The following is a 24,589-nucleotide window of genomic DNA, read 5'->3' as shown; positions in this document are numbered from 1 at the left end:
ATTCGCTATCGTATAATGATATTCTTCGATGTTCTCTTCGGTATAATGAGATATTGAATGTGTCGATTTGACACACAACATATAGATGAAATACTTTCAACAGTTTCTTTTTAATTTTATATATATATGTATGTATGTATGTATGTATGTATGTATGTATGTATGTATGTATGTATGTATGTATGTCCACACTGAGACCACGTAATTATTAAAAAAACAAATAAATTCTTTAGGCATGCCGGGTGGCGTCAATATGGGCACTAACACCATGCTACGTCTTATCATTTATACTAAAAATAACATAACAATAAGTTTTAATAATAATGATAATAATAATAATAATAATATTAATAATATTAATAATAATAGTAATAATAGTAATAATTATTGTATCATCGATAAACATTAGACAAAGTGGCCATTCCTTCGAAAAAAAAAATAATAGTGAAACAATGAACTTACAGCATTTTTTGTTTTTTGTTTTTTTCTTTTTTTTTAGCATCAACTTCCTAATATTTCAGCGCGAGCGCTTATATATGTTCAACAACGTATTTATCGATAATATTAAACGTAACAGCCTGCCAGCAGCGCGAAGTTCTAAATGTATCTTATTTTATAATTTTTTTTCTCTCTTTCTCTTTCCCCTTCGTTCCTGCTCTTTCTATTTCTTTCTCGCTAGATTTTATTATTCTTTTAGCCGTAATAACCTCTGCACTTTTTGTTTCTTCTTATTTTTTTTTTTCTCATCTAACAATCATAAGTGCGACGAGTTTACAAACGCGATATTACACAAGCTATATTCGAAAATTTTGTTATTACCGATTAATGATATTAGCAAAAAGCAAATGTAACTCGCCGCATGGCTCTTATAATGTTTCTTACAACAATCATTCTTAGCAGAGGCGCTTTTCTGTGAATTTATTCCACAGGCATCTAGGCACAACAGATACAAAAGTAGTCGTAATCGTAATAGTAATAGTAGTAGTAATGATAGTAATATTAGCGGTAATAGAATAGTAGTAATAGTATTAATAGTAATAGTAGTAGTACACGTAGAAGTATTCGGATTTATAGTGATCGATATCCTAAAATAGCACTGTCGTATACACCCTAAGGTAATAATGTCTGGCGTTTTTCTCTGCTCTAATACGAGCCGGAAGTGTTAAAGCGAGAATATAAATTATTTTACACCATGTACACGTAAACGTAAAACTTCATTTATCTTAGTTATTAACACAACAAGCTCGCTTCGCTTAGCATAATTTAATGATAACACCGAGTAAAACGTTATCGATGATACTGCTCCTTCCGTCTTCCGTATCCTCGTTTGTATAAAATCTTTCCTAGAATATACCAAGTTCATGAAAACCACAGCATTAATAATGTCATTTATACCAATGATACTATATATATCTTTTGTGTGTATGTGTATGTGTATGTATGTGGTGTTTGTGTGTGTATATATATATATAGAGCATACTATATATATATAGAGCATAAACTAGCATTTTAAATGCCTTTGTGCTAAATATTTCATGACTAATGAATTTAGAGCCCTTCGTTTACCGCATTTTTACCTCGAACAATACACATTTTTAATATTTTTTTTGTCCTTTTTAACAACTTCTTAAATTAGCACGGTCTGTATCGAGAAAGGAAATAAGTGATCTACATGCATCAAATGGACATTATTACTCTCATGCGAATCTCCACATTCTCATAATCTAAGGGAGTAACAAGAGGAAAATATTTTCTCTAACACGAGCAAACAAAATTCTAATATACGTTAAGTGTTATTGATTCCGCACAATAAGGCTCTCTAAGGCAGATTTAACTGCCAAGGTTATGTTATCGCCGTTTTTCCATCTCCCGAAAAGAGCTAACTTGTGATTTTACTACAACAAAATAGGGGATACATCGGAAGAGAATAGGGTAAGGACTAGCAATTATTCGGATCGGGCGGTGTTACAAGGTATTCGTCAGCTCGCTTGTGATCAGACAATGCCCGTATTGTGTAGGAGTCTTGTGGTATATCGCTCTTCCTTCGTAGAAGTGGTTTCATTGTATTCACATTTGTTATTTTTTTCGCCTGCGTCATATTAAACATTTATTAGATTCTCATTGTATTATTATTAAAAATTTTATTATTAACTGTATTTTAAATATTATCGTACCTCGTTTGCCTTAGCTTCGATCTTTTCTAAAGTAAGCGGAGTTTGATCCGTGTCACCATCTTCATCGGGTGGAGGACTATCTAAATGTTGCGTCAAACTGTATGGAATGTTCGGTGTACTTTTAGTAGTAATTGCCATATTATAATGTGGATGTCTCATTGCTAACGCTTCTACGCGCATCCACGCTTCATCTCTATCTTTCATAAGCTTACGTTCTCTTTGACGATCCTATATGCATTAAATACTCAATTACATATAAATATACGTGATTAATGTAAATGTTTTATATTTGTTTCTTACTATAAATATACCTGATGGTACTGATTAGTACACTGATCAAATACTTTTTGATTCATCTCCATGAATAGCTTCAATGCATTATAAATTAAACCGTGAATCGTTTTATTCCAATGATTTCGTGAATTTCTGTAGAAAGCCGGATACATGATCGGTAAAATCACAGAATAGTTTTCTGATATCAACGACATTATGTATTCATTGTTCCAATAATAAAGGGCTCTCTCAGCAACCTAAAACAAAGGGTATAAAATGATACACGTAAGGTTTCAATCAAATGTATTTGATGCAAAGCTGTAGAATAAAGAACGCACTTGAAAATGTGGAGACGAAACGCATTTTGCTAATTGTCTAAACAACGGGTCCAGTACTTTTCGAAATTCAGCTGGTTCTATTACATCTAAAATTTCTTCCAATTCATTAAGAAACATGACTTCCTTGGGAGAATGTGTTTTTGGCCAAAATTTCAATAAATTTCTAATTACGGGTTCTGTCAAAGATGGATCCTTTTCCAAAAATTGAACGACGCAATATGCTAATTGTGGATGATAAACTGATAACGATTTAGCTTTGTGCAAAGGTAATAGCACTTTTAAAAGAAAAACTTTATGTTCCTCTTTCAATGGTAATGCGAAACCGTTTATAATGCTGGAATAAATAAGATCAATGAACGTATGTCATTATTTAGCTCATCGGATACATTTCATTCGGCTCAAATTAAAAAGATTTAAGAATTTGTGATATTACCTTCCTAAAATTTCAAGAAGTTCGGCGATACCATTATGGTGTTCAGTTTCATATATAAATCGATAAAAAACATTATTTATTTGTTTCCTGATATATGCTCTTAAACCGAGAAACTTTCCATAGATTCTATGAAGAGTTGTTTTAAGGAAATCTCTTTCCCGAGGATCTTCAGAATCAAATAATTCTAATAATTGTAAAACAAACTTTTGATCTATATAACGTCGTGCAATAGATGGTTGGAAATCTTGAGATTCCAACAATCTTAGAAAGAACTCATATACTAATTGCAAATGAGGCCATGCCGCTTCCAAAGTAGGTTCATCTTCTTCCGGATCAAATTCAGCACCGTTTGGATTCGAAGATGGTGGAAGTGTTCGAAACAAATTCACAGCAAACTGTAAAGGAAAAAATCCAACAAGATAAGATTTAGCAATCAGAACCCAAAGGATATAACAATTGATATAAATTCGTTACAATTTCGTAGTATTATATATTTAACGTACCATATTCACTGCTTCTGGATAGATTGCTTCGGTAATAACATTTTTATTTTTGGTAACAAATTCGACCATTTCATGAAGCGCCGTGCGCTTTACCTCCTTCCATTTTAAGTCTGACAATGGATCAGACTCAAAGTCAAAGAGTACGCAGCACTGACGTAACTTCTGTATGAAAAGTTCTTCCCTTTCATTGCCTTGTTGTGTCTCTGAAACAAAGAAAAGAGAAATTCATTTAATACATGGTAAATACGATTCACTCTCTCGCATTTTTACCGATTAATAAAGGTTCCAAAGGTTGATAATGTAAGGCAAACGAGGCTGGATAAAACTTGTGCTGTTCCTGAGGTAATACAGTGGCAAAAGCTAAACCTTGATGAAAACTAGGACTCTTTGGTAAACCTATGACTCCGACAGCAGGACCTATACCTCCGACATGAACCATCGTAATTACGTACGTCTAATCCCTTACTACTTTTGAAGAACTCTTGCCGTATCCTATAGCACCTTTTCTTACTTACTACCTCGCTCACTATCTCATTCTAATTAACCCGTTTCTCGATAGATCTAAAGAAACACACACATCATCTCTCGTACCGTCCAACTTTCGCGTTTCGCAAGCATACGCAACAATCTGTTGCTTCGTACGAGAGAAGAGTTAAAGAATCGATCGAGCCGTCGAATCCTACTTCGCACTGTTTCCGAACTGTCACAGTATATAAATTTCTTGGCGATGACCCGATACGTAAAATCGTATTTCGCGGGTACTTTCGGATCTCGGTAGCCGGGTCAAAAGGTGATTGTATCCCTCGACTCGAAGAAAGGTCGATGGTCTAGGGCTCTCTCGTAGCAAACGTAAAGTAAAAAGTGAAGTGAGACGAGAGGAGGGGAGAGGAGAGGAAGAAAAAAAAGATGTATAAATATTGTAGAGCAAAATGAAAAGTGACGAGGAGGGGAAAGTGAGATATATACATATATGTGTATATACGCGCGTATATAATATGTATCTATTTCTGAATATACGTATATATAAAATCTACGATGATGACCGACAATGATCAAGAGAGCGGAAAAACGTTGAGGTAAGGTGAGAAATAGGATAGAGAGGACTGTGTGTTTACGTTGAGAGAAACGAGAAACGGTGTGTGAATCGAAGTGAGAAGCGCTTGCGCGACGGCCCGGCGAATAAGAGAGGGAGAAAGAGAGAGCACCTATGTATGTATAAAATAGAATCGATAGACTGTGACGTAGAAGAGCGCTGCTCCTACTCGTCGCAAGCGAGCCAAGCAACCCCGATTGACCGGCGCACGAAACGCTAGCAACACATGCACGCGCATAGCGCGTCCTACCTACACACGTACATACGTACGTGTACACGCATACTATGCATTGTACGTATGTATACTGTATTGAGAAAGGGCGGGAACACCGATTTTCTATCCTCCTTCCTTTCACGAGAAAGTAACGCACAATACTTTACGATACTAATGGCGTTACGCGTGTCGTGTTGTGTCGTGTCGTGTCGTGTCGTATGGTGTCGTGTCGTCTCGTAACTTTCCTTTTTATCATTAAATCTCTACGGACTTTTGCATTTTTCTTTCTCTCTTTTTTCTCTTTCTTTTAATTAACAGATATGAGATCAGCCATTTCTAGAGGTTAAATAGCGTGATCACGAAATTTACGAAAGTATAAGGGATATTTTTTATTTGTCTGATGTTTCTTTCTTTATGTAAATGTTCCTTTATACTTATATCGTAGGAAATTTGAATCTTTGATAAATAGAAGCAAGATGTATAATTGCTATGGCGATACGTCGATACATCGATACATGTATCGAATCGAGCGCGGGAATTTTTTGAAAATGTATAAATGTAACAAACTATGTCCGATATTGTTTCTGTAATATATCGTTCTACTAATGAGTTTTTTGTTTATACATGCAAGCATTGTTCCTCGTTCGTACAACTTTTTATATAATAGTTTAGACGGTCCAGTTTTCATACTAGAAACTACCAGATAGAACTTTGGAATCAACGCTCTTTTGTGTTTTATATGTACTTCGCATAAAATATTAAAAAAGAGAAAGCCGTGATAGTAATGTAAGCGATACACGTTTTGTGCAGTTTGCATCATGTGCGGGCTGATTTATAAAGTTCCGGCTCATTTTCGAAACCAACACCAATCCTCGATATCGCGTCGTCTCTAGTTACCAATCGAGTAGTCGCCATTTGCAGTAGAAAAATACTTAGCATTGATCGATAAACATTTGATTCAACAGCCTTTTAATTTTGTCTTGTTTTTAAATCGACGTATTATTTATTAATAGATTTTGATCTTAACGTTTGTTGTTGATGCGATCACGAGTACACTCGAGTGTTTGCATATGTATTACAACTTATGTAATTATTAAAGTATTATATAAAATTATATAAGAGTCGTTAATGTAATATTGTTTAATATCTAATAATGTTTGCATAATTTTGATATTATCAAATTTCCTGAATTTTTAATATTTTAATAAAGATTTAATTATAAAGATGAACGAAATGAAACGCGTTGCTTTTTCCATACGATGGTCGATCAACGATGCGTATAATAATTATTTTTAAATTACAAATTCGTATTTTATGTCGTTCTACTAATTCTAATCTCTCTCCAATCGCGATTAGAAATTTTTCCAGCTAGGATGAAAAACAATCGATTCGATAGTCAATGAATTTGTAATGAAGTAGTATACAGTATTATGAATAATGAATAAAGTTAAATTGAGAAGTAGAAAGAGAAAGAGAAATTGTTACACGCGTTGGCGACGTCGGTGATATTCAAAGATGACAAAAGGAAATACTGGCTTCCCTTTGAAGAACGCTTCTTCCATCGTTTAACCGAGAACGTAGCTTTCCGACAAAGTAACTTTAATTAACGTGAAAGCTTATTGTCTATCTATCCGTAAAAGTGGAACGTCAGGTACCATCCGTTCCAACCGAAGAGGATCGATAAGGGTCATTCTAACGTTTACTTCTAACACAATGCAAATGGTTAAAACAAGACTCTTCTTATCCAAAGTATAGACTCAAGTGGAAAAGTCTTAACACAATAAGAGAGTAACAATTGAAAAGTGGAATCTAACTTGCTTTTTTGCTTAATGATAACTAAATCTCTCGCGAAACTTTCTCACATCGCCAAGACGGTGGAATAAAAGTAGGATGAATGTTAGTTAGGGCAGGTGATCTCGCAGAAAAATGACACGGGACACTCGTTACATGTACGTTGGATAAAAAAAAATCCAATATCGAATAATCCGACACTGTGTATGTGCGTGTGGGCGTCCGATATACCCTATTATAACTAAATGTGACGTTCTTATAACGTCGCTATTTCCATTGGACACTTTTTCCGTTTTTCTCAGAGCTGTTTATAATGTGTCGTTAAAAAAAGTGCATAGTCGTTCGATGCACTGTCGATTAAATAAAGACTTTAATTATAGATCAGATCTAATTGTAAGAAAGAACAAGTTTTCTTTTTTACTCGTCAAGAATTACCGAGGGGCACAAAATACTAAAATAAAACGAGCAAGAAAAGCGACGTATAAGAGTATAAAGGACGTACGATAGGAGATAATAATCGATACTCTAATCAAACGGAAAGTAAAACAAACCTGCCAAGAGCGGTAGCTTCTGAAGTTCTCGGTTCTTTGATATGTTGAATCTCGAGCTGCTTTGTCTTTTATCCTTTTTGATTACAGGCCCACCAGGTTGATACTTGACTTTGTTGATGAGTGTCGGTGGAGGTGAGGCATTGCCATGTGGAGGACCTCCTGACACTTTGTTCGTCTGCGAAATAAAAGGAGTCGATGATAAGAAAGAAAATCATTATAAGATCGTCGCGTAATCGTACTGATAATATTATTTTGTTAAACAGATCGTATTGAAAAATTGATAGGTAAGTGAAAATTGGCGAAGGAAATATTTTTGAACAAGAAACACAGGCACATAATAAACCGTACAACATCGTAACGAGAGACGTGTGATTTTGATTCGCACAAATAGCCAAGATATTTGGCGGAATCGCAAGTCCAACTTTACCATCCTTCTCTTGTTAAGTAAATACAATCTTCTCGACGAAGAATATCGCATTTCTCTCGTTGCAGAAGCTTCACGTAAAAATATCTACGCAAAGTTTCTATTTACTGATAGATTACGTGAAGATCCTTATTACGAATGAATTTCAAATAAGAATAACTTAATAAAACAATACTATTATTGTCAATGTTACTAAAGCTTGAAATATTGCTCAGTTTTTAAGAGATGCTGATTAAAAGATTCCTAAGAAGAAAGTTAGTAAGAGATCCAAATCAAAATAATAAACGTTTAATTATTAAGTAACGAAGATGAATAAATGAATGAGATGAATATTGCAAAATGTTATCATGTTAATACATTACGACTCGATCAAAATTTGACTTGACAATTTATTCGACTCGTTGAATCGCGAACAGGCACCGAAATACCCGCGAACACTAATGTAATTACAATGTAAAACTACATACGACACAATTCTTTCGTCTTATCGCGAAAAGGAAAATAGGAAACAAAGAAAGAGACAGAAACAGAGACAGAGACAGAGACAGAGACAGAGACAGAGAGAGAGAGAGAAAGAGGAAAAAAGGCTTTGTGCATATCCTCGCTTATTCATTTTTTCGTCCGGTCTCTAATTACTCTTCCACGGTCGTTACCGGTGTTTTAAGAGGTTGCAGCAGTGAAGATAAATATAGCATATAGTATGACGCTTAAAATAGAAGCCACGTGGGCGAATTGTTTGCGGCCTGACATGCCTGTCGTGCTGCTCGTTAAGGGGTGTTGCGTGCTCACACGCGAGATAAAATTCCAAATGGCTGTTTTGGCTTTGTTTTGACATGACCCTAGAGAGAGTCCATTATTTAAAAGTCGTACAATCTTGATGTAGGATATAAGTGAAATCAATAACAAATGACGTTACGAATTAATGACGAAAAAAAAAGAAATAAATAAATAAAAATAAAAGTAAAAATAAAAAGAACACTCGAAAAAAAGAAATACGAAAGAGCTAGATATTAAACCGATAACGCCGATTTGTACGTACAGAAACATTCTCAATACGAAACCTGCCTTCTTCTTGAACACATTTCCAGAGGCGAGTCTGCTAAACGCTTGCATTTTACACGATTAAGGGAAAGATAGACTTTATTCCAGGATGCTGCTGTAGTAAAAAATCATCGAACGAGGATCATCATCGTGTCTCTTCGTTATCGAAACGTTGCATGCCCTGCGAGAAGAAATGGTCACGTACTATCGTCCACCATGACACTCATATTTCCGCTCCTCCAAGATGAATTACTTCCTTTAGGAATACACGAAATTTTCAATCACCGTGCACACACTTTAATCGTTTTCTATGGAAATATTTGTTTTTGTTTTTACCAGAAATCACTAAATAAATTCGTCATTCTTTTGGATAATCTTATTTATTAAAGGATATAGGATCATTTTAAAGCCTTACGAGGACCTTTTTGCTTATAAAAAATGATACTTTTGTGAAAAGAGAAGATAAAAAACGAAGAGAATTTGTCTTGATCCTGTTCCAATAATTTCTATATAAGTAAATAAAAATTAAGAGCTCTTAGTAATAATGATAATATCTCATAAAAAGATATGTGAAAAAATGTTTTCCGAAGAATCCATTTTTAGGAATTATTTATTTATTTGTTTCTTCTTTCCAAGATCAAATAATATTTCTTAAAATCATTGTGTTTCATTTTCAAACGAACCATCTTTAATGCCTAAGCTTTATACAGATAAGTTTCGAAAAGTGTTAATAGGTAGCAGGTTTTGTTACGTGCTTACTAACGCGTATATATTGTTAGATAACTTTTGGAATATCGTTTATCAGACTTATCGATCGTTATCATGATCGAAGCGAAGTGCAAAAAAATTGAATTGAGTTACGATAGATGATATGATTGAGAAATAGCAACGTTGAAAAAGTTTGATCTTTTTTAGTCTACTCACAATTATATAAAACAAGTACGCGAGAGAATCAATTGATAAATAATTATTGGTTTATGTTTCACGTTATTTATTAACCTGTATTACAAGGATAAGAAGAACCGGCTTAACGAGCGGAGACAAGCGAATATTGCGTAGCGAATCTTTCAACCTAATACTAAACTTCTAATCTATTCGTTCTATTTAACAGAGCCGTGCAAAATGGTATAATTTAAAATCAATGGATATAATCGAGTTTGGAAAAAATTATTTTTCTCGATATATACATATGTTATTTTGTTTTATAAATGAAACAATATTATGTTACATTGTTATATACATATATAACATTTTTTATATTTATTACATATCCGGATGAGATGGCTCGATTTCATATTTTATAAATATAATCCGATTTTCAAATATTTTTAGTAATAGGACTGATAATTATTAAAAAAAAAAGACTCTTTTTAAGTTATTAAAAAAATCTTTTATAAAACAATTAACACCAAGATTTTCATTCTTTCTCTTAATCATTTTTAACAACGAAAATCTATTATGCGCTTTTTTAAATAAAGAACAACGATCGAAACAACATGTGCCTCATGTAACTGAAAAAAATAAGAGAATACCGGAACCTGCCTCATCTGGTTCTTCGCAAATAATTAATAAAAAGATTCCCGTGACAGACGCACCAGACATAATGCTAAATAAAATTAATCCAATCTGCAATACGTCATCAGGTGTAATTCAACAAATTAGAAACCGTAGGAAAGGTTTCAAATAGCGAAAGTAACAAAACATGCTAAAAATTCAGATAAACTCAAACGTAAAAAGATTGTGGAAGATTTATCTTAGGATGAAAATTTTTCAAATTTTGTAGTACATGAATCTGAAAAAAAATTTTCAGGAAGAAGATAATAAATTTCAGAAGAAGCTAAAAATGAGTCGGGTATGGAGAGCAGGTATACATTGAAACAAGTTATACATTAAAACAAGACGACTGAATTCGATATGTAAGATATGATAAGTGTTTTAACGAAGAATGTTCAACATTTTTGTATTTATGTAATCTTTGTAAAGAAGTTTGATGCGAGCGAAATAAATAATTTTTCTTCCTGTTATATTCAAAAAATTTTTTATCGGGGTCATGACATACTGAATCACGGATTATCTCATTCGGACAGTCCGAGTGAGATAGACTTATGCATGGGAAATAATTTCTTTTTCATTTTTTTCTTTTTTTAATCCAAGATTATTTTTTAATTCTATTCTGATATTATAATTTCTCTTGTATCTACTTTTACAAATATATTTTTCTGCTTTGGATATCGATTAAATTTACTTATCTATCAAAGCTTTAAAAAAAAGTGGGCCATCACTCCCTGACTTATCCTATTTATAACAAATATATATAAATATAATAAATGTTATGCATATACATATACATATATATATGTGTGTGTAAAATCTATTTAATAAAAATAAATGAAGTCATCGCATAAAACAAATAACAGTATTATTATGAAAAAAAATTTCAAAAATAAACGATTAATGAGATACAATATCAGAGAACTAATAAGCAAAGAAAAATTTTATAATAAAATTCCAAAAAAAAAAAAATTAATTTAAACAGATGTAGATGAGTCTATGAGTTAGTGATTGAACTAGTAAAAGAGAGAAAGAGAGAGAAAAAGAGAGTCAAAGAAGAAGATGAGAGGAGCTTTTGGCAAACGGTCGGCTCTCTTGGTATGCCGAAGTACTATCGACGATCGTTCAAGGTCATCTTCGGCCGGCCTCAACCCTGAACCCACGCGCGATGGGGAAGCGAGTTACATACGTCGTTTCTCGTCGTTTCTCGTCTTTTCTCGTCTTTTCTCGTCTTTTCTCGTCGTTTCTATTTGAGATAGACTTTCGGTCCAGGGCTATCGTTGCAGCCAACCGTCTATCCACCTTTTTTTCTCTTTTTTTTTCGTTTTCATTCTGATTTGCGATCAAACGTCATAGATGTTCGCTTACGTGTAAATCTATTTCCTATGATGTTTATTGAGCCGAGTGAATAGTAAAAGCCGATCCGTGCAACGCAAATGTAACAATGGCAAAGTATGATTTCGTTCGAGATTAGAAATTGAACAGATTGCTTTGTCAGATCGCGCGTGTCATATTAATCATTATAAATATTTCAGGTGCTTCTAATGTTTATGATAATTCATTGAATATTTATATAATAATTGAACGATTAATTAATATGAATATATTAACTGTTATAATATTAATTGGCATTCTATTATATATAATATGCTATTACGTAATAATTTTATAGTAATTAATGGTTCCTAATTGATTGCTACGATATTATATAATATATTTAATATCGATATATAAAATCGAAAAGATCACTTTTTAAAACCATTTACGTCTTTTTTACTTTTCTTTTTCTTTTCTAAATGAAATCATATATTTCTTATTGGTACTGTGTTATGGTTATCCAGACGAGTTCAATGAACTATCGTTGTAAACTTGGACAGATGCAGTAATAATAGTGATTATTAGAAAAGATAACAGGTTATACCAACAATTCATTTGCAGCTTCTGTGTGAAAATCAATATAAACGATCGAAATTTGATTATCTTGTTTAATATACCGACAAACCATTGATATCGTAACCGATTCCAGTAAATTTTTACGTACAAACAGCGAGACTGTACAATTAATTTTTTAACAAAAACGTATCAAACATTTCTACTTTCGAAGAAAAAAAAATTATAACGAAAATTTTCCATCTATGCAAAATAAAAAAAAAAAAATTCTAGTCGTCATTGTTTCTTTACAGTAAAATATACACGAATAAGTTCTAGAATATCGTACGTCGATGGTGGGGGCAACGATTAGCGGCAATTTGTAAATTATCGATAATATTGTCAAGTTCTGTCGACGAACTAAGGCCGTCGCATAAAAAGAAAAGTTAAAAAGAAAACGAAAGAAGTTAGTCATATATCACAGTATCAAACGAAGTAATATAAATACGTATATAACGTTCAGTACCTAATCGATCGAATTAACGATCAATTTGATCGATCAATTAACTTAATCTCGACTATTTTCCGATTAATCAAGCGATCATAATTCGTGATCAGTGAATTGAAGAAAAAAAAAAAAAAAAAGAAAGAAAAGAAAAATAGAGAGAAAAGAAAAAACATTGGAATAAATCGATGTCCCAGCACCACTTTACATAAGTCAAGCGAATGAAACATTAAGAAAAGGCGGGAATTTTTTAAATGCAGTTTAAAATGTCGATGATAGCAAGTTTTAACGCGCTCTTTAATGATTAAAAACTTTGTAATTAGATTAATGAATGAAAAGTGACGTAACAAAATTAAAAGTAAAATAAATGATTGAGAAGTCGATAATAAATCTACAAAAAGATTGTAAAGTCACGTACAAACTTAAGAAACCAAACGCTCATGTTTACACACGCACGTACACTATTTTATTAATTCACTCGGTTCACCTAGAGAAACACATAGAACGGAATCAGATAACGCACTATAAATAGGTATAAACGAACGCGTATTCCTACTCGACACAATTTTCCACGTGTACGCCGGGTAAAGCTCCTTAACGCGATTTATTTTATTTTTCCAATAACATGAAAATCACTCGACGATAAATAATATCGCGATCGATCTGACGATCGATCGAGAAGCACACCGATCGTTCATACAACAAGTGCCATCCCAACTATTACTGATGACTTTCCTCAAGAAGCAGTCTCGTGTCGTCTAACCTCGTTTTGGCTCCTCTATTCTCCCCTCCAAAGTATACAGCCATTACAGTCGTTCCTTACGTACACATTATCGACAACGATAAAGATCGATGCTCGTGAAAAGAGAAATCGAGAGATCGAGAGATTGTCGATGTTCGAAAATCATTGCGATCACTTCTTTTTCAAATATTACAAAATACATTATGTCTCTACTACTAAGAAATTCTATTTATTTCTTAATCGAAGAAAGAAACAAAGAAAAAAAATAAAAAATTTATATTTCATTCACAATCTAATTTCCATTAATATTAACAATTTCTTCTTCTCTGATAAAATCATTTATTCTTGAAAGTTAAAAACTCATTCAGAGGATTGAAGCTTTTATCGATAAACCTAATATCTTGTTTTTTAGAAACATTGAAAAGTTATTATAATTCAGTTGTTTTAATGTCTCGAAATAGGATTAATCGTATAATGGACATTAACGAAATATAATATATTACGAACCGTGAGCTTATAACAGTCAATTTTAAATGAAATTTTGCTTCTTTTTCTTTTCTTTTTTTAACAATTTTAATTTATAATTACTCGTCCTTTTTAGATATATTATGTTTTTTTTTCGATTACACGTATCTGAACCACTGTACCACAGCCACTACGCGGCTGCCCACAGATGAAGGAATGCGATCGACAGCATCGAGTTGCATCGCAGTTCATTTTCACGACATAAGATCTATCGTGCTCGCGATCGCCAATAATAAGACACTTCTCGGCGGCATAAAAATAAATCGGGCGCAATGTTATGACGCTGCCAACGAGTCGTCTATGACGACAATGACAAGGAGAGGTGAACGAAAATTCGACGATAAAAATTGTAAAAAATCACTCTTGGCACTTAACAGATTAACGACCGTTCACATCAAGATATAAATAAAAAACCTATCAGAGTAAATTACGTGAAACGTCTACCGTCTCGTTTATATATATATATATAGATAGATAGATACAGACAACACACAATATATACACATGCCACATACTCACGTATATATATAAAAACTCGGAAAACAAAGAACATCTCGTCCAATGCTTAAAAACGTCGCCAAAAGATCAGGCCGAGTTTAAATAAAATAAGATCGAGTGCCAAGTTCTTTCTCAAAATTTACGACGATGATGGTTTGACGTGGTTTCCTTTGGTTAAGCTCGATTCGTTACTTTCATTAACTTTTTCATGAACTTGAAATCTTTGAAATGTTTGAAAAATAAAAGGAAACTCTGTTCGAAATTGATCACGATCGTTGTACGAATTCGAACGATCGCAGTGCCACCTGTCTTGAAAATGGCGGAACAGATATATGTAACTCACTCATACGTAACTCTCTCAACTAACTCACCGACCGTAGCCACTCTACAAAATAACAATTCAACGCAACCGAATTAATCGTCTTCGATCACACGTATTTGCTCTGGTGCGTTACGACGTGTATACTTGTATATGTGTGTGTGAACGACGTTCGCGGACGTGCATTTATGATCGTTGTGCAATCTCGTTCTAGCTGTCATCGAATTGTCCAATAAAAGCTAGACGTGGAACGTGTAAACCTTTACTTTTCCGACGTTGAATTTAAGCGAAATGAAAAGAACGAAGGAAAAATATACGTGACGTGCGATATTTCATATTGTATACTTCTAAGAAAAAATAGTTTTTGTAATAAATTTAAAAGTTCATTTTTATTTGTTTGTTAAATTCATCTAGAATTTCAATTGCCAAGCCACGACATTAAAACTTTACAAAATTTTAATCTAAACATTTAAATCTTAAAAAATGTTTTAACGAAAAGTTTAAAAATTATTATAGAAGCAAGTTAGTTCTCCCCGATTCATCTTAATGAATGAAGCTTTATCACGGTACGATATAAAACATTGTATACACGTACGAACTTATTAATGATAGTATTACTATAAATCCTCGTAAGTCTTCTCCTTCGTTTTTTTTTTTTTTTTAATAACGCAACGTTGCACTCTCTTATGGAAATTTTCTATTACTTCGGTAGAAAAAAAGAAAAGAAGAAAAATGAAAGAAAAGTGTTGCCATTTTTTTTTTTTCTAGTACTACCGAGTTCAAAATGACTATTCATGAAAGTAATAAATAAAAAAAAAAAAGGAGGTAAAATAAAATACGAAGAGAATGCTATTGCTCATAAAATCTACCAACAAATTTAATGTTGAATCGAACGGTAAAGTGAAAGGATAACAAATAATTGTCAATAAATCAATCTCAGTCGTATAAATAAGTCGAAATAAAAATGTACTGAAAAAAATTTTGGTACTCTTTGATCTATTTATCGCCTAATCGTAAAAACCATGTATCAATCGAGTTAATTTCGTAAGAATCGCAACATTACATCAGACGTAAATCGATCGATGTAATTATTCGCTAGAGTATCACCATCACACCACTTCATCATCATAATTTTTGTTTTCGTGTGTCATAACATGCGTGTTCGTATATATATATATATATGTATTTATGTAAGAAAAGCGAGAGAGGGAGGGAGGAAGAGAGAGAGAGCGAAAGAGGAGGAAAAAGATGAACGAGTAACGAGAGACGCCGTATTTCCAACGACTCGAAGCAAACGCCGGCGACATTCTGTTCGTGTTCTTTCTACGTCGGAATTCCAACGTTGGCGCGCGTGGCGCCGACTTTAACCTTTTCGATGCTCCAGACACGACGAATAAGCTTTGCAAAAAATGTTTACGCGAATACGAGATGACGCATGTATGTATGTATTACGTACGATAAGGGAAATTGCTTATAAAACATCCAAATTAGTGACGTAAAACATAAAGGTTGGTTTCCTTATATTTCAAAAAGAAGGATATTTACATTTACATTAGTATATTGCGTCAGTTTTCTATGTTTAGAATCAATTTCTTAAATATTCCAAAATTGGATATTATCAAGGTAACTAAGTAAATAAAAGAACGGAGGAAGTAACTCGTTTCGTTTCATTTAAAAATATTCATCGTTATTCGATCTTGAAAAGTTAAAATTCTATAAAATAACATATAAAATTACCACATAGAAACACGAGTGATATCCCTTATCTCGTTGATCAAAAAATATACTTTTATATAGTGATTTGAAAAAGATATCGAAATCGATCAGCTGCATAGAAACACTGCGGACATCGATAAAGGTATAAACGAATTTTAATCACGCTTCGTGGCAGCAGTCCGGTATACGATCAAAGCTCCGAAGCCTGGAAACGAACCAACAAACCGTCGTGCTGTTCCCATAAGAATGCGAAATGGTAAACGAATACCGTAGCGCGTTTCATGTTACGTCTTGGTTCCATTCCCAATGATATTACACATCGACACAATATTTCATAAGCATAGAATATATTTTTTAAAGATGTTATATCATTCGAGCCAAAAACATTTCTTTTAGTTTTCACTCGACTCGAATAAACTAAAGTAAACTAAAGATAATCCAGAAATGTTATTGGTCCGTGCAATTGACCAATCGCCGTAAAGGACATGCAAGATTGAGAAAATGGGATAACGTGATAATGTAGAACATAAGAGGTTAATAAATGTCGATAACGTAGCGATAAAATGAGGGCGCGAAATCAAACGTTTTCTTTATCCTTCATCGAAAAGAATCCCAATTCCGTTTACCACGAACGTTTTGTGTTTTACTGCGTATCGTGACAGGCCGGACTCATGACTATACACGGGAAAACATCATCATGGTCTCGTAGGAATGCAAGAACGAAATTGCAGAATGTTCCGTTGCTCGATTAATTTTAAGGTTCGACGAGCGAACAGAACAATGTATAACGTAGTGGAGTAGTATGTAGTAGTATGTAATAGTGTAGTGTAGTGCAGTAGTAGTGTAGTAGTAGTGTGAGTAGTACGTAACAACGTGGAGTAGTGTAATAGTAGTGTGAGTAGTATGTCATAAAGTAGTAGTAGTGTGTAGTAATATTCTATATCCACACAACAAACGATAGAACGGTTCACGAGCATCGAATTAAAAGAATTCCACATTGAAAAGAGATGGGTATAATAGTCACGGTCAAGCATATAAATGATACAATTTTTCCTTTATCGTATAATAAAAATATCGAATGCTTTCGAATCGATATTTGCTTGATACTCGAGTCTCGCTAAAGAGACTAATTAGAGAAACAGCAAGCAGGAAGCGAGGGATCTAAACGTACTCGGGAATGATTGTGTTCGTAAAGAGAGAGAGAGAGAGAGAGAGAGATAGAGAAAATTGCGCAGCAAATACCCGAAGAATCGGTCTCTACGCAGAGCGAGAGCGAGAGCGAGAGCGAGAGAGAGAGAGAGAGAGAGAGAGAGAGAGAGAGAGAGAGAGAGAGAGAGAGGAGGTGAGGGAAAGAGACAGAAAACAGCGATCCTGACACTGACAATCTACTGTGTGATAGATGACAGGAGCAGTGCGCGCGGGAGGGATGGTATTTAAGTACGTGTCGCGGTAGAGAGATGGGAGGACGACGAAAAAGGTGGTGGAGGAGGAGGAGGAGGAGAAGGCGACAGAAGGGAGGGGGAAAGAGCGTAGAGAAACGAGATATAACCTCACCTCGTCGCCGGCCTCGACATCCTTGTTGCCGTTCTTTCCCTTGTCCTTGCTGGTCTTCGACGACGTTTCCTGGAACAGAAGTAGTAAAAGCGTGGCAGATCTGGTTGGTGTAGCAGCGTGCGCGTGTTCGCGCGTGCGTTCGACTCGTCCCTTCGAGAGAGGGATGAATTGGCACTCGCGAGAACACGGCTGGTGTGTGTGCGTGTGTATATGCCTCTGTGTGTATATATCCAGAGCACGGTAGCAAAGAAAAAGGCAAAAAATACCATTATTGTATCGTGTGCGACGGGGCCCGAGACACGCGAGAGAGTAGTCGAAACTCACACGACCGCTTTAATAGGCCGACGATGGATTCCGTACGAGTCGGGGACTCTTACTAGAGCGGAGCGAACCTTTTTTTTCGCAACGGACAGATAGTTGAAGAGCCGATTTTGCGACGTATACGAACGGTCGGGTCAAGAAACGAGCAAGACGGCGGTCTCCACCATGCTACTACACCCTTGAGTAGCTAAGGCCGCCGGGGTTGTTCCCCCGGTGCAATCTCTCTCTCTCTCTCTCTCGCGCGCGCACACACGCTAGCTCCCTTCTTTCTTTTGCTCCTTCCTTCTTCGCTCTTTCTCTCTGCCGTGGAGAAACACCATTCGCGTCGCGCAGCTCCGAGAAAAAGAGAGAGAGAGAGAGAAAGAGAAAGAAAGAGAGAGAGAAAGAGAGACACACGCAGCAAAAGATAGATAGAGAGGGGATGAATAGAGACAGACTGATCCGTAGACAGACCGATCGCGTGTGAAGAAAAACTTTGGTGGCAACGTTCTAAAGACACCACCGCGCGACACGAGAGAACTACCGTGACAGACGCACCTTCTCCTTCCTTAGCAGGTTCGGCATTTTTTAAAGATCTTTACGAGAACGGGAACGCGTGAGGATCGAGAGGAACGCGAACACGAGTACGCCCACGAGAGCGCGCGTATCGGCACGTCGGTCTCTGGTGGCGGACGAGCCGACGACGCACGAGCACGGCATCCCTGTATGCGCCGGCCATTGGCCCTCCCTATTGGTCGTTCTACGTTCGCCGCCATCGCCATCTCTCATTCTTCTCTACGCAAGACCGATCGCGCCACCGATACTGCCTTTTCTCTCTCTTCCTTTTTCTTTTCCTATATCTCATAAATTTATATGCATATTTTTTTCCTCGACTATCCCATCTGTGATACTATTTATATGGAAAAGAAAGGAATTTATATTTATATGTCATGGACGAATCATCTTGCGAAGTTCCTATTGGTTCATGATTCTCCAATCAAAATAGCTACATCTATATAAGTATGTTTCTATTGGTCTGCCATTTTCATTGGATACAAATTATCTTTAGAATCAAAATGTTGTTGTGTACTTGACTGAATTATAGTTAAAATTAGATTCTCGTCACGAGCGGGAAATTTATTTTCGATTCATTGTTTATTGACAAATAGATTTCGTTAAATACGCATAGAACGAGAAGATATTAAATCGATATTCGACAAGTGGTAGAAAAATAGATAACAAAAGATGCATCGACGTGCAATCGATTGTTCAAACATCTGAAATATTATTTAAATATAATGAACATTGTGAGAATTATTATTTCGAGATAATTACATAAAAATAATTTAATTTTATTGAAATACAAACAAAATAAGAATCAATTATGGAGCCTGCGAAAGTATAATTTAATACATAAATATAATCTCTAGTGGTGATCGTTTAAACTGCGAAATTTACGAATTTGAAATTTTAGACTCTCAAAGCTACGACTTGTAAAGATGCGATTCAAAGATGGGAAGAAAAAACGGGAATGGATGCTGCTGAAGCGAAAGAAGTCATTTTATCGTTCCAATGGCCACCAATTGAAAAAATGGATAACAATTTAGCTGTTTTGGCCAATGTAGTGTTAGTTATTAAAGTATCATATACTTCCTTACTGATGTGAAGTCAAAGTAATAAATAACAATAATTTCTACGTTTCTAGAAAATTATCATTATCCACCAACATGATAGAGAGAATCAGTGGCATTAATTCTTTAAAGAATTTACGAATTTTATGCATGGCTCGTAATTATATTAAAAGTTTTTCTGGATTAGAGGCGGTAGGAGATCATTTAGAAGAATTGTGGATATCATATAATTTGATAGAAAAAACCAAAGGTGTGAACGTGCTTAAGGCGCTCAAAGTTCTTTATATCGGCAATAATTTGATACGAGATTGGGTAGAATTCAGTCATTTTCAAGAACTTCCTAATTTAGAAGATCTATTATTCATAAATAATCCCTTATGCGAAACCATGGATACCGAGGCATGGCGTATGCAGGTTATAAAGAGACTTCCGAATTTGAAGAAACTTGATTCAATTCCGATAGTGTATGTGTTAGAGGTTATTTTAATAGATAGAAAAAGGAATGAAACTCAAATATTTTTTTAGGCATGCTACTGACGATGTTTAAGATGCATTACATTGGAAGAAATAAAATTGATCAAAGAACAAAATATAAAACATGTATTTACATGTTGTATGCTATTCCCATGATAAAAATGTATTACAATATTGTATTCTTATTACTTATAATTCAGTATAATACGTATCCTTCTTTCTTTGTACTTTACTGATATTACGTTTGCATTCTTTCAGAGAAATTACTGCATTATTAATAATTTTCTACTTTCATGTCATTGAGTCCAAGTTCTTCATTTTGCTCATAGTTTCTTTCGTATTTTGTGATTTTTAATTTATCATCGGGCCCATCATCTGAAAGCGTTTGAATGTAACTATTTCCAGCTGGATCATCCAATATTAAAGTTATTGTTTTATTCCCTTCAAGAATTTCTGTTAATTGCGATATAAATGCTTGTATTCTGTTAACATTTTCAACATCTGTACTATCACCCGTGAAAGCTGTAGATGATGATAATTGTTCTTTAGTCGCTGCAATAATGCCTTCTACAGTAGAAAATCTGCCTCCCAAAGCTGCTGGGCCAACTTCCAATTCAAGTTCTGGTATCTCCATATAGCATGTTTCAGACTTTAATACATCCCTGGTGAAATCTTCTTTTCCCGTAATTGTTACCTCTATTTTTACTCCATGAGATTCTACTCCTCCACTACTTTTAACTTCGTTAGTTCTATGACCGCATGTTTCGCATAATGTTGCCATAATCACAACCTCTTTAAAATGTGGTATATCTATTTTAAAACTTAAGAAAAACATGCTGATGATTTTTAATTGTAACAAATGAAAAGCTTCAAAAAAAAAATAGAATGATTAGCCAATTAACGGTTGATCTCAGCAAAAAGGATACTTGTCAATTTCATGTTAGTCTCGCAAGGACTGTTACAATCTGGACAATTTGTAGGAAAAGATAAAACTTCGCCCTCAATATCTTCAAGAGTATGTTCTCCATCTTGTATAGGTGTCAAAAGAGCTTCATTGTTTTCATTATATATCCCTAATAAACGATTCTCTTCTTCTGATCTGTTAAAGTAAGTAATTTTACATCCAGGATCTTTAAGTGGTGCTTTTGGATTTTCAACGTAGCAGTTTCCAGAGACATCTTTAAAAATTATTGTAAATGGTTTGCTAGGTATTTTAAGATCTCGTAATTTTGCTAAAAATTTATCTATCTCCTCTGCGGTTTCTGGATATTCTTCTCTGCGTCTAGGTTGGTCTTGTTCCAATCCTTCGATGCTACGATCTATTATACCTTCAATTGTAGTAATTTCTCCTTTTTGAGATCTTGCAGGAATCTCAAAATCTATTTGAGGCAAATGAACACTGGTATAATCTGACTTTACTACTTGACGATTCAAGTCTCTTGGCGAGCTAACTTCCAAGGTAATTTTAATACCCTTTTCAGATATTTTACTTCCACTTTGAATTTCATTATTTTGATAACCACAATTCTCACAATCAAAGGATATTACTACGACGTCTTTGTAATGCGGTATTTTTGTCAAGAGAAGTCTTGTAATGCCCTAAACGTAGACGAAACAAGTAGTCAACAACGAAATATCGTATATCTTTAATTTTATAAAAATGTATCTATTTCTCTTACATTTTTACCACAATTTACACAAAGACTTTCTATCTCTGTAGCCTCTGGTTCAGGATCATCTGCCATAAGATTACGAAAAAGTGGTTCAAACGTGGTTCCAGGTTCTGCCTCCCTTTCGTTCGCTGCCATTTTCTTACTTCTTTGGTTATGTTCTACATTCTATATTTATTGTAAATGACCACGAAGTATATCGTTAAGCAAAATATTTAAGAAGAGCAACTCATATAGAGCGTACAAACATCTTGTTTTGATATCGTGACTAGATAGATCTAGATAGATTCACGGATATATATCAATGACATTCCAAGGTAATAAAGAAAAAGGCGGGAAAGAACATAAACACTTCTTTAAGTATCCTTACGCTTAATAGTAGTTTTGTTTCAAAGAGTGATATATATTTTATAAAAATTAAACTCAAATTCTTATGAAATTCATAATAGTTTGGATTTGTTAAAATCATGGTTGACGACAAATTAATTAAAATCGTTCAATCGACTTTCTCAATTTATGGACTTGTATTATCAAGGTAGGAAGATATTTTTAGTAATATAAATTATTATAATAATTATTTCGAATAATAAGTATTAATTTGTTTAATTTATGCAAATTGTTTTACTTAGGACACTTAGTATTTCTGTTGCCAAACAATTATCACAACTAAATGAGGATGAGCAAGAAAATTGGCTTACGGGTGTAGTAGAACGAGTATTATCTCAAAATTTAAAAACTCCACATGTAGAAATTGATCATGTTAGACTTGCTATTACAGATTTTATGAGATCGGATGTTTTAAAAGAAACTGAAACAAAATTAAATGTTATTGATGCGTATGATATACCAAAAATTATATATGATCTTAAAAAGAAAAAATTTGTGTTACAAAAAGTTGCTACAAATTTATATTCAGATGTAACACAAAAGACTATACTTTTTAAAGATAGATTTGAAACTATATTATATAGATTATTAAGACACGAACTATTTGTTTCACGAAAGCTTGGAGAAAAAAATCAATCTAGAATAAAATTAACACCTATCGAATCCTTGTTTAACGAGAGTAAGACAAGAGATATTTGCTTATTAGGCCTTATAGCTGAATTCTCTGAAAATCATTATTATTTGGAAGATCCAGGAGGAGCATTAAAAATTGATTTGAAACATGCAATATCCTTTTTAATCTAATTCATTAAGAGATGAAGTAAATTTTATATGCACATTATTAATTTGTTTATATTTTCCTTACAACTGTATATACATTTTCCAAGATGGTTTGATTATGGAAGGTTCTATAGTATTAGTTAGTGGTACTTATACCAGTGGGGTATTATATGTTAAAGAAATAGGATTTCCACCACCAGAATCATCTGATAATTCACGTGCAGATTTTGGAGATGCTAATACATTTGGTGGACCTCATCCTACGTCATTGAAATTATCTGAAAAGTTGAAAGTATATGAAGAATCCAATCAAAATGGAATGATAATCTTCCTATCAGATTTATGGCTTGACAATTCGGCTGTACTATGTAAATTCAAAATTATGTTGGATGGGTTAATGGACATTCCACCAATAGCTTTTGTAATATGCGGGGATTTTTTGAGTTTTCCTGAAAACGAATTCAGTCCAGCAGCGATGAAGGAAGGTTTTAAGAAATTAGCCGATTTGATAGTTCAATATCCGACTATAAAGGAGTCTTCGAAATTTATATTTGTACCAGGTCCTTGCGATTTAGGCGCACCAAAAATTTTACCGAGACGATCATTGTCTAAATATGTGGTCGAAGATGTTCAGAAAGTTATACCTGAAGCTGTATTTGCCACTAATCCTTGCAGAATTCAATATTGTACTAAAGAGATTGTGGTATATAGAGAAGATATATTAATAAAAATGTGTAGAAATACTTTACGTTTTCCTAGTGGAGAAGAATCAAAAGTACCTAATCATGTAAGTTTTTTAATATACGTGCAATATTAACAATTGAAATAAAAATGTTGTGTTACGAAACTTTATCTGATATGTTTCAGTTCGCTAAATCTATTATTTGCCAAGCACATTTGGTTCCATTAACACTAACGGCAAGTCCTGTTTATTGGACACATGATTATGCCTTACGTTTACATCCTACACCCGATTTAATTGTAGTCGCTGATAAGTACGAACCATATTCGACTGTTTACTCAAATTGCCATGTGATTAATCCTGGATCATTTCCAAATAATAAATTTTCATTTAAGACATACGTACCATCGGCAAATATAATCGAAGATTGTGAAATTCCAAGTCCGCAGTAAATATATCGAAGCATATTAAATGTATGATAAATAAAATACTATTAAAGTTTTTCTAGCAAGTTGTTGTTTCTTTTTTATCGATTATCCAAAAATATTCGT

At 34.0% G+C, this 24,589-nt stretch overlaps 4 protein-coding genes across 19 annotated transcripts; 2 read left to right on the top strand and 2 right to left on the bottom strand.

The window, feature by feature from the left end:
* Positions 1-91: 91 nt before the first annotated feature.
* Positions 92-19,153, bottom strand: LOC127064637 (serine/threonine-protein phosphatase 2A 56 kDa regulatory subunit gamma isoform-like). 8 transcript variants are annotated; one of them, XM_050995982.1, is made up of 9 exons: positions 18,973-19,153; positions 18,115-18,183; positions 7,371-7,545; positions 3,722-3,924; positions 3,219-3,613; positions 2,786-3,119; positions 2,486-2,704; positions 2,175-2,402; positions 92-2,089 (listed from the first exon to the last, which is right to left on the bottom strand). In XM_050995982.1, the coding sequence occupies exons 1-9, from the start codon at positions 18,997-18,999 to the stop codon at positions 1,940-1,942; spliced, it is 1,800 nt and encodes a 599-aa protein (XP_050851939.1). In that variant the 5' UTR covers positions 19,000-19,153; the 3' UTR covers positions 92-1,939. The 8 variants fall into 8 exon arrangements, with proteins under 8 accessions (XP_050851939.1, XP_050851940.1, XP_050851946.1 ...); XM_050995983.1 differs by having other exon boundaries at positions 18,381-19,087; XM_050995989.1 differs by lacking the exons at positions 18,115-18,183; positions 18,973-19,153 and adding exons at positions 8,834-9,341; positions 13,179-13,678.
* LOC127064648 (dynein axonemal light chain 1-like) lies at positions 15,330-20,691 on the top strand. 8 transcript variants are annotated; one of them, XM_050996014.1, is made up of 4 exons: positions 19,442-19,813; positions 19,889-20,040; positions 20,120-20,459; positions 20,571-20,691. In XM_050996014.1, exons 1-4 carry the CDS (start codon positions 19,799-19,801, stop codon positions 20,580-20,582), a joined length of 519 nt encoding a protein of 172 aa, XP_050851971.1. In that variant the 5' UTR covers positions 19,442-19,798; the 3' UTR covers positions 20,583-20,691. The 8 variants fall into 8 exon arrangements, with proteins under 8 accessions (XP_050851970.1, XP_050851968.1, XP_050851969.1 ...); XM_050996007.1 differs by having other exon boundaries at positions 20,120-20,509; XM_050996013.1 differs by lacking the exon at positions 19,442-19,813 and adding an exon at positions 15,330-15,410 and having other exon boundaries at positions 20,120-20,691.
* LOC127064638 (DNA polymerase epsilon subunit 2) lies at positions 16,359-24,543 on the top strand. 2 transcript variants are annotated; one of them, XM_050995992.1, is made up of 5 exons: positions 16,359-17,454; positions 22,639-22,724; positions 22,843-23,364; positions 23,456-24,143; positions 24,224-24,543. In XM_050995992.1, exons 2-5 carry the CDS (start codon positions 22,657-22,659, stop codon positions 24,488-24,490), a joined length of 1,545 nt encoding a protein of 514 aa, XP_050851949.1. In that variant the 5' UTR covers positions 16,359-17,454; positions 22,639-22,656; the 3' UTR covers positions 24,491-24,543. The 2 variants fall into 2 exon arrangements, with proteins under 2 accessions (XP_050851949.1, XP_050851948.1); XM_050995991.1 differs by having other exon boundaries at positions 22,819-23,364.
* Positions 20,628-22,343, bottom strand: LOC127064641 (zinc finger protein ZPR1). The gene is made up of 3 exons (XM_050995998.1): positions 22,199-22,343; positions 21,446-22,118; positions 20,628-21,329 (listed from the first exon to the last, which is right to left on the bottom strand). Exons 1-3 carry the CDS (start codon positions 22,325-22,327, stop codon positions 20,794-20,796), a joined length of 1,338 nt encoding a protein of 445 aa, XP_050851955.1. The 5' UTR covers positions 22,328-22,343; the 3' UTR covers positions 20,628-20,793.
* Positions 24,544-24,589: the final 46 nt, after the last annotated feature.

This window comes from Vespula vulgaris, chromosome 6 (genome assembly GCF_905475345.1).
Source record: "Vespula vulgaris chromosome 6, iyVesVulg1.1, whole genome shotgun sequence".
NCBI classification, from domain to species: Eukaryota; Metazoa; Arthropoda; class Insecta; order Hymenoptera; family Vespidae; genus Vespula; species Vespula vulgaris.
Note: the sequence above shows the minus strand (reverse complement) of the source record. Positions and strands in the feature narration are given on the sequence as shown.

Excerpts from the sequence above, each read along its gene's own strand:
- LOC127064637 (XM_050995982.1), bottom strand. The coding sequence starts at position 18,999 with ATGCCGAACCTGCTAAGGAAGGAGAAG. Across the intron at positions 2,705-2,785 it reads TTTCGTCTCCACATTTTCAA|GTTGCTGAGAGAGCCCTTTA; the intron begins GTGCGTTCTTTA and ends CCTTTGTTTTAG. Across the intron at positions 2,090-2,174 it reads TCGAAGCTAAGGCAAACGAG|GCGAAAAAAATAACAAATGT; the intron begins GTACGATAATAT and ends AATATGACGCAG.
- LOC127064648 (XM_050996006.1), top strand. Across the intron at positions 20,041-20,119 it reads GCTGTTTTGGCCAATGTAGT|AAAATTATCATTATCCACCA; the intron begins GTTAGTTATTAA and ends CTACGTTTCTAG.
- LOC127064641 (XM_050995998.1), bottom strand. The coding sequence starts at position 22,327 with ATGGCAGCGAACGAAAGGGAGGCAGAACCTGGAACCACGTTTGAACCA. Across the intron at positions 22,119-22,198 it reads GTGTAAATTGTGGTAAAAAT|GGCATTACAAGACTTCTCTT; the intron begins GTAAGAGAAATA and ends GTCTACGTTTAG. Across the intron at positions 21,330-21,445 it reads GACTAACATGAAATTGACAA|ATATACCACATTTTAAAGAG; the intron begins GTATCCTTTTTG and ends GTTTTAAAATAG.
- LOC127064638 (XM_050995991.1), top strand. The coding sequence starts at position 22,657 with ATGGTTGACGACAAATTAATTAAAATCGTTCAATCGACTTTCTCAATT. Across the intron at positions 22,725-22,818 it reads TATGGACTTGTATTATCAAG|GACACTTAGTATTTCTGTTG; the intron begins GTAGGAAGATAT and ends TGTTTTACTTAG. Across the intron at positions 23,365-23,455 it reads ATTGATTTGAAACATGCAAT|TTTCCAAGATGGTTTGATTA; the intron begins ATCCTTTTTAAT and ends CTGTATATACAT.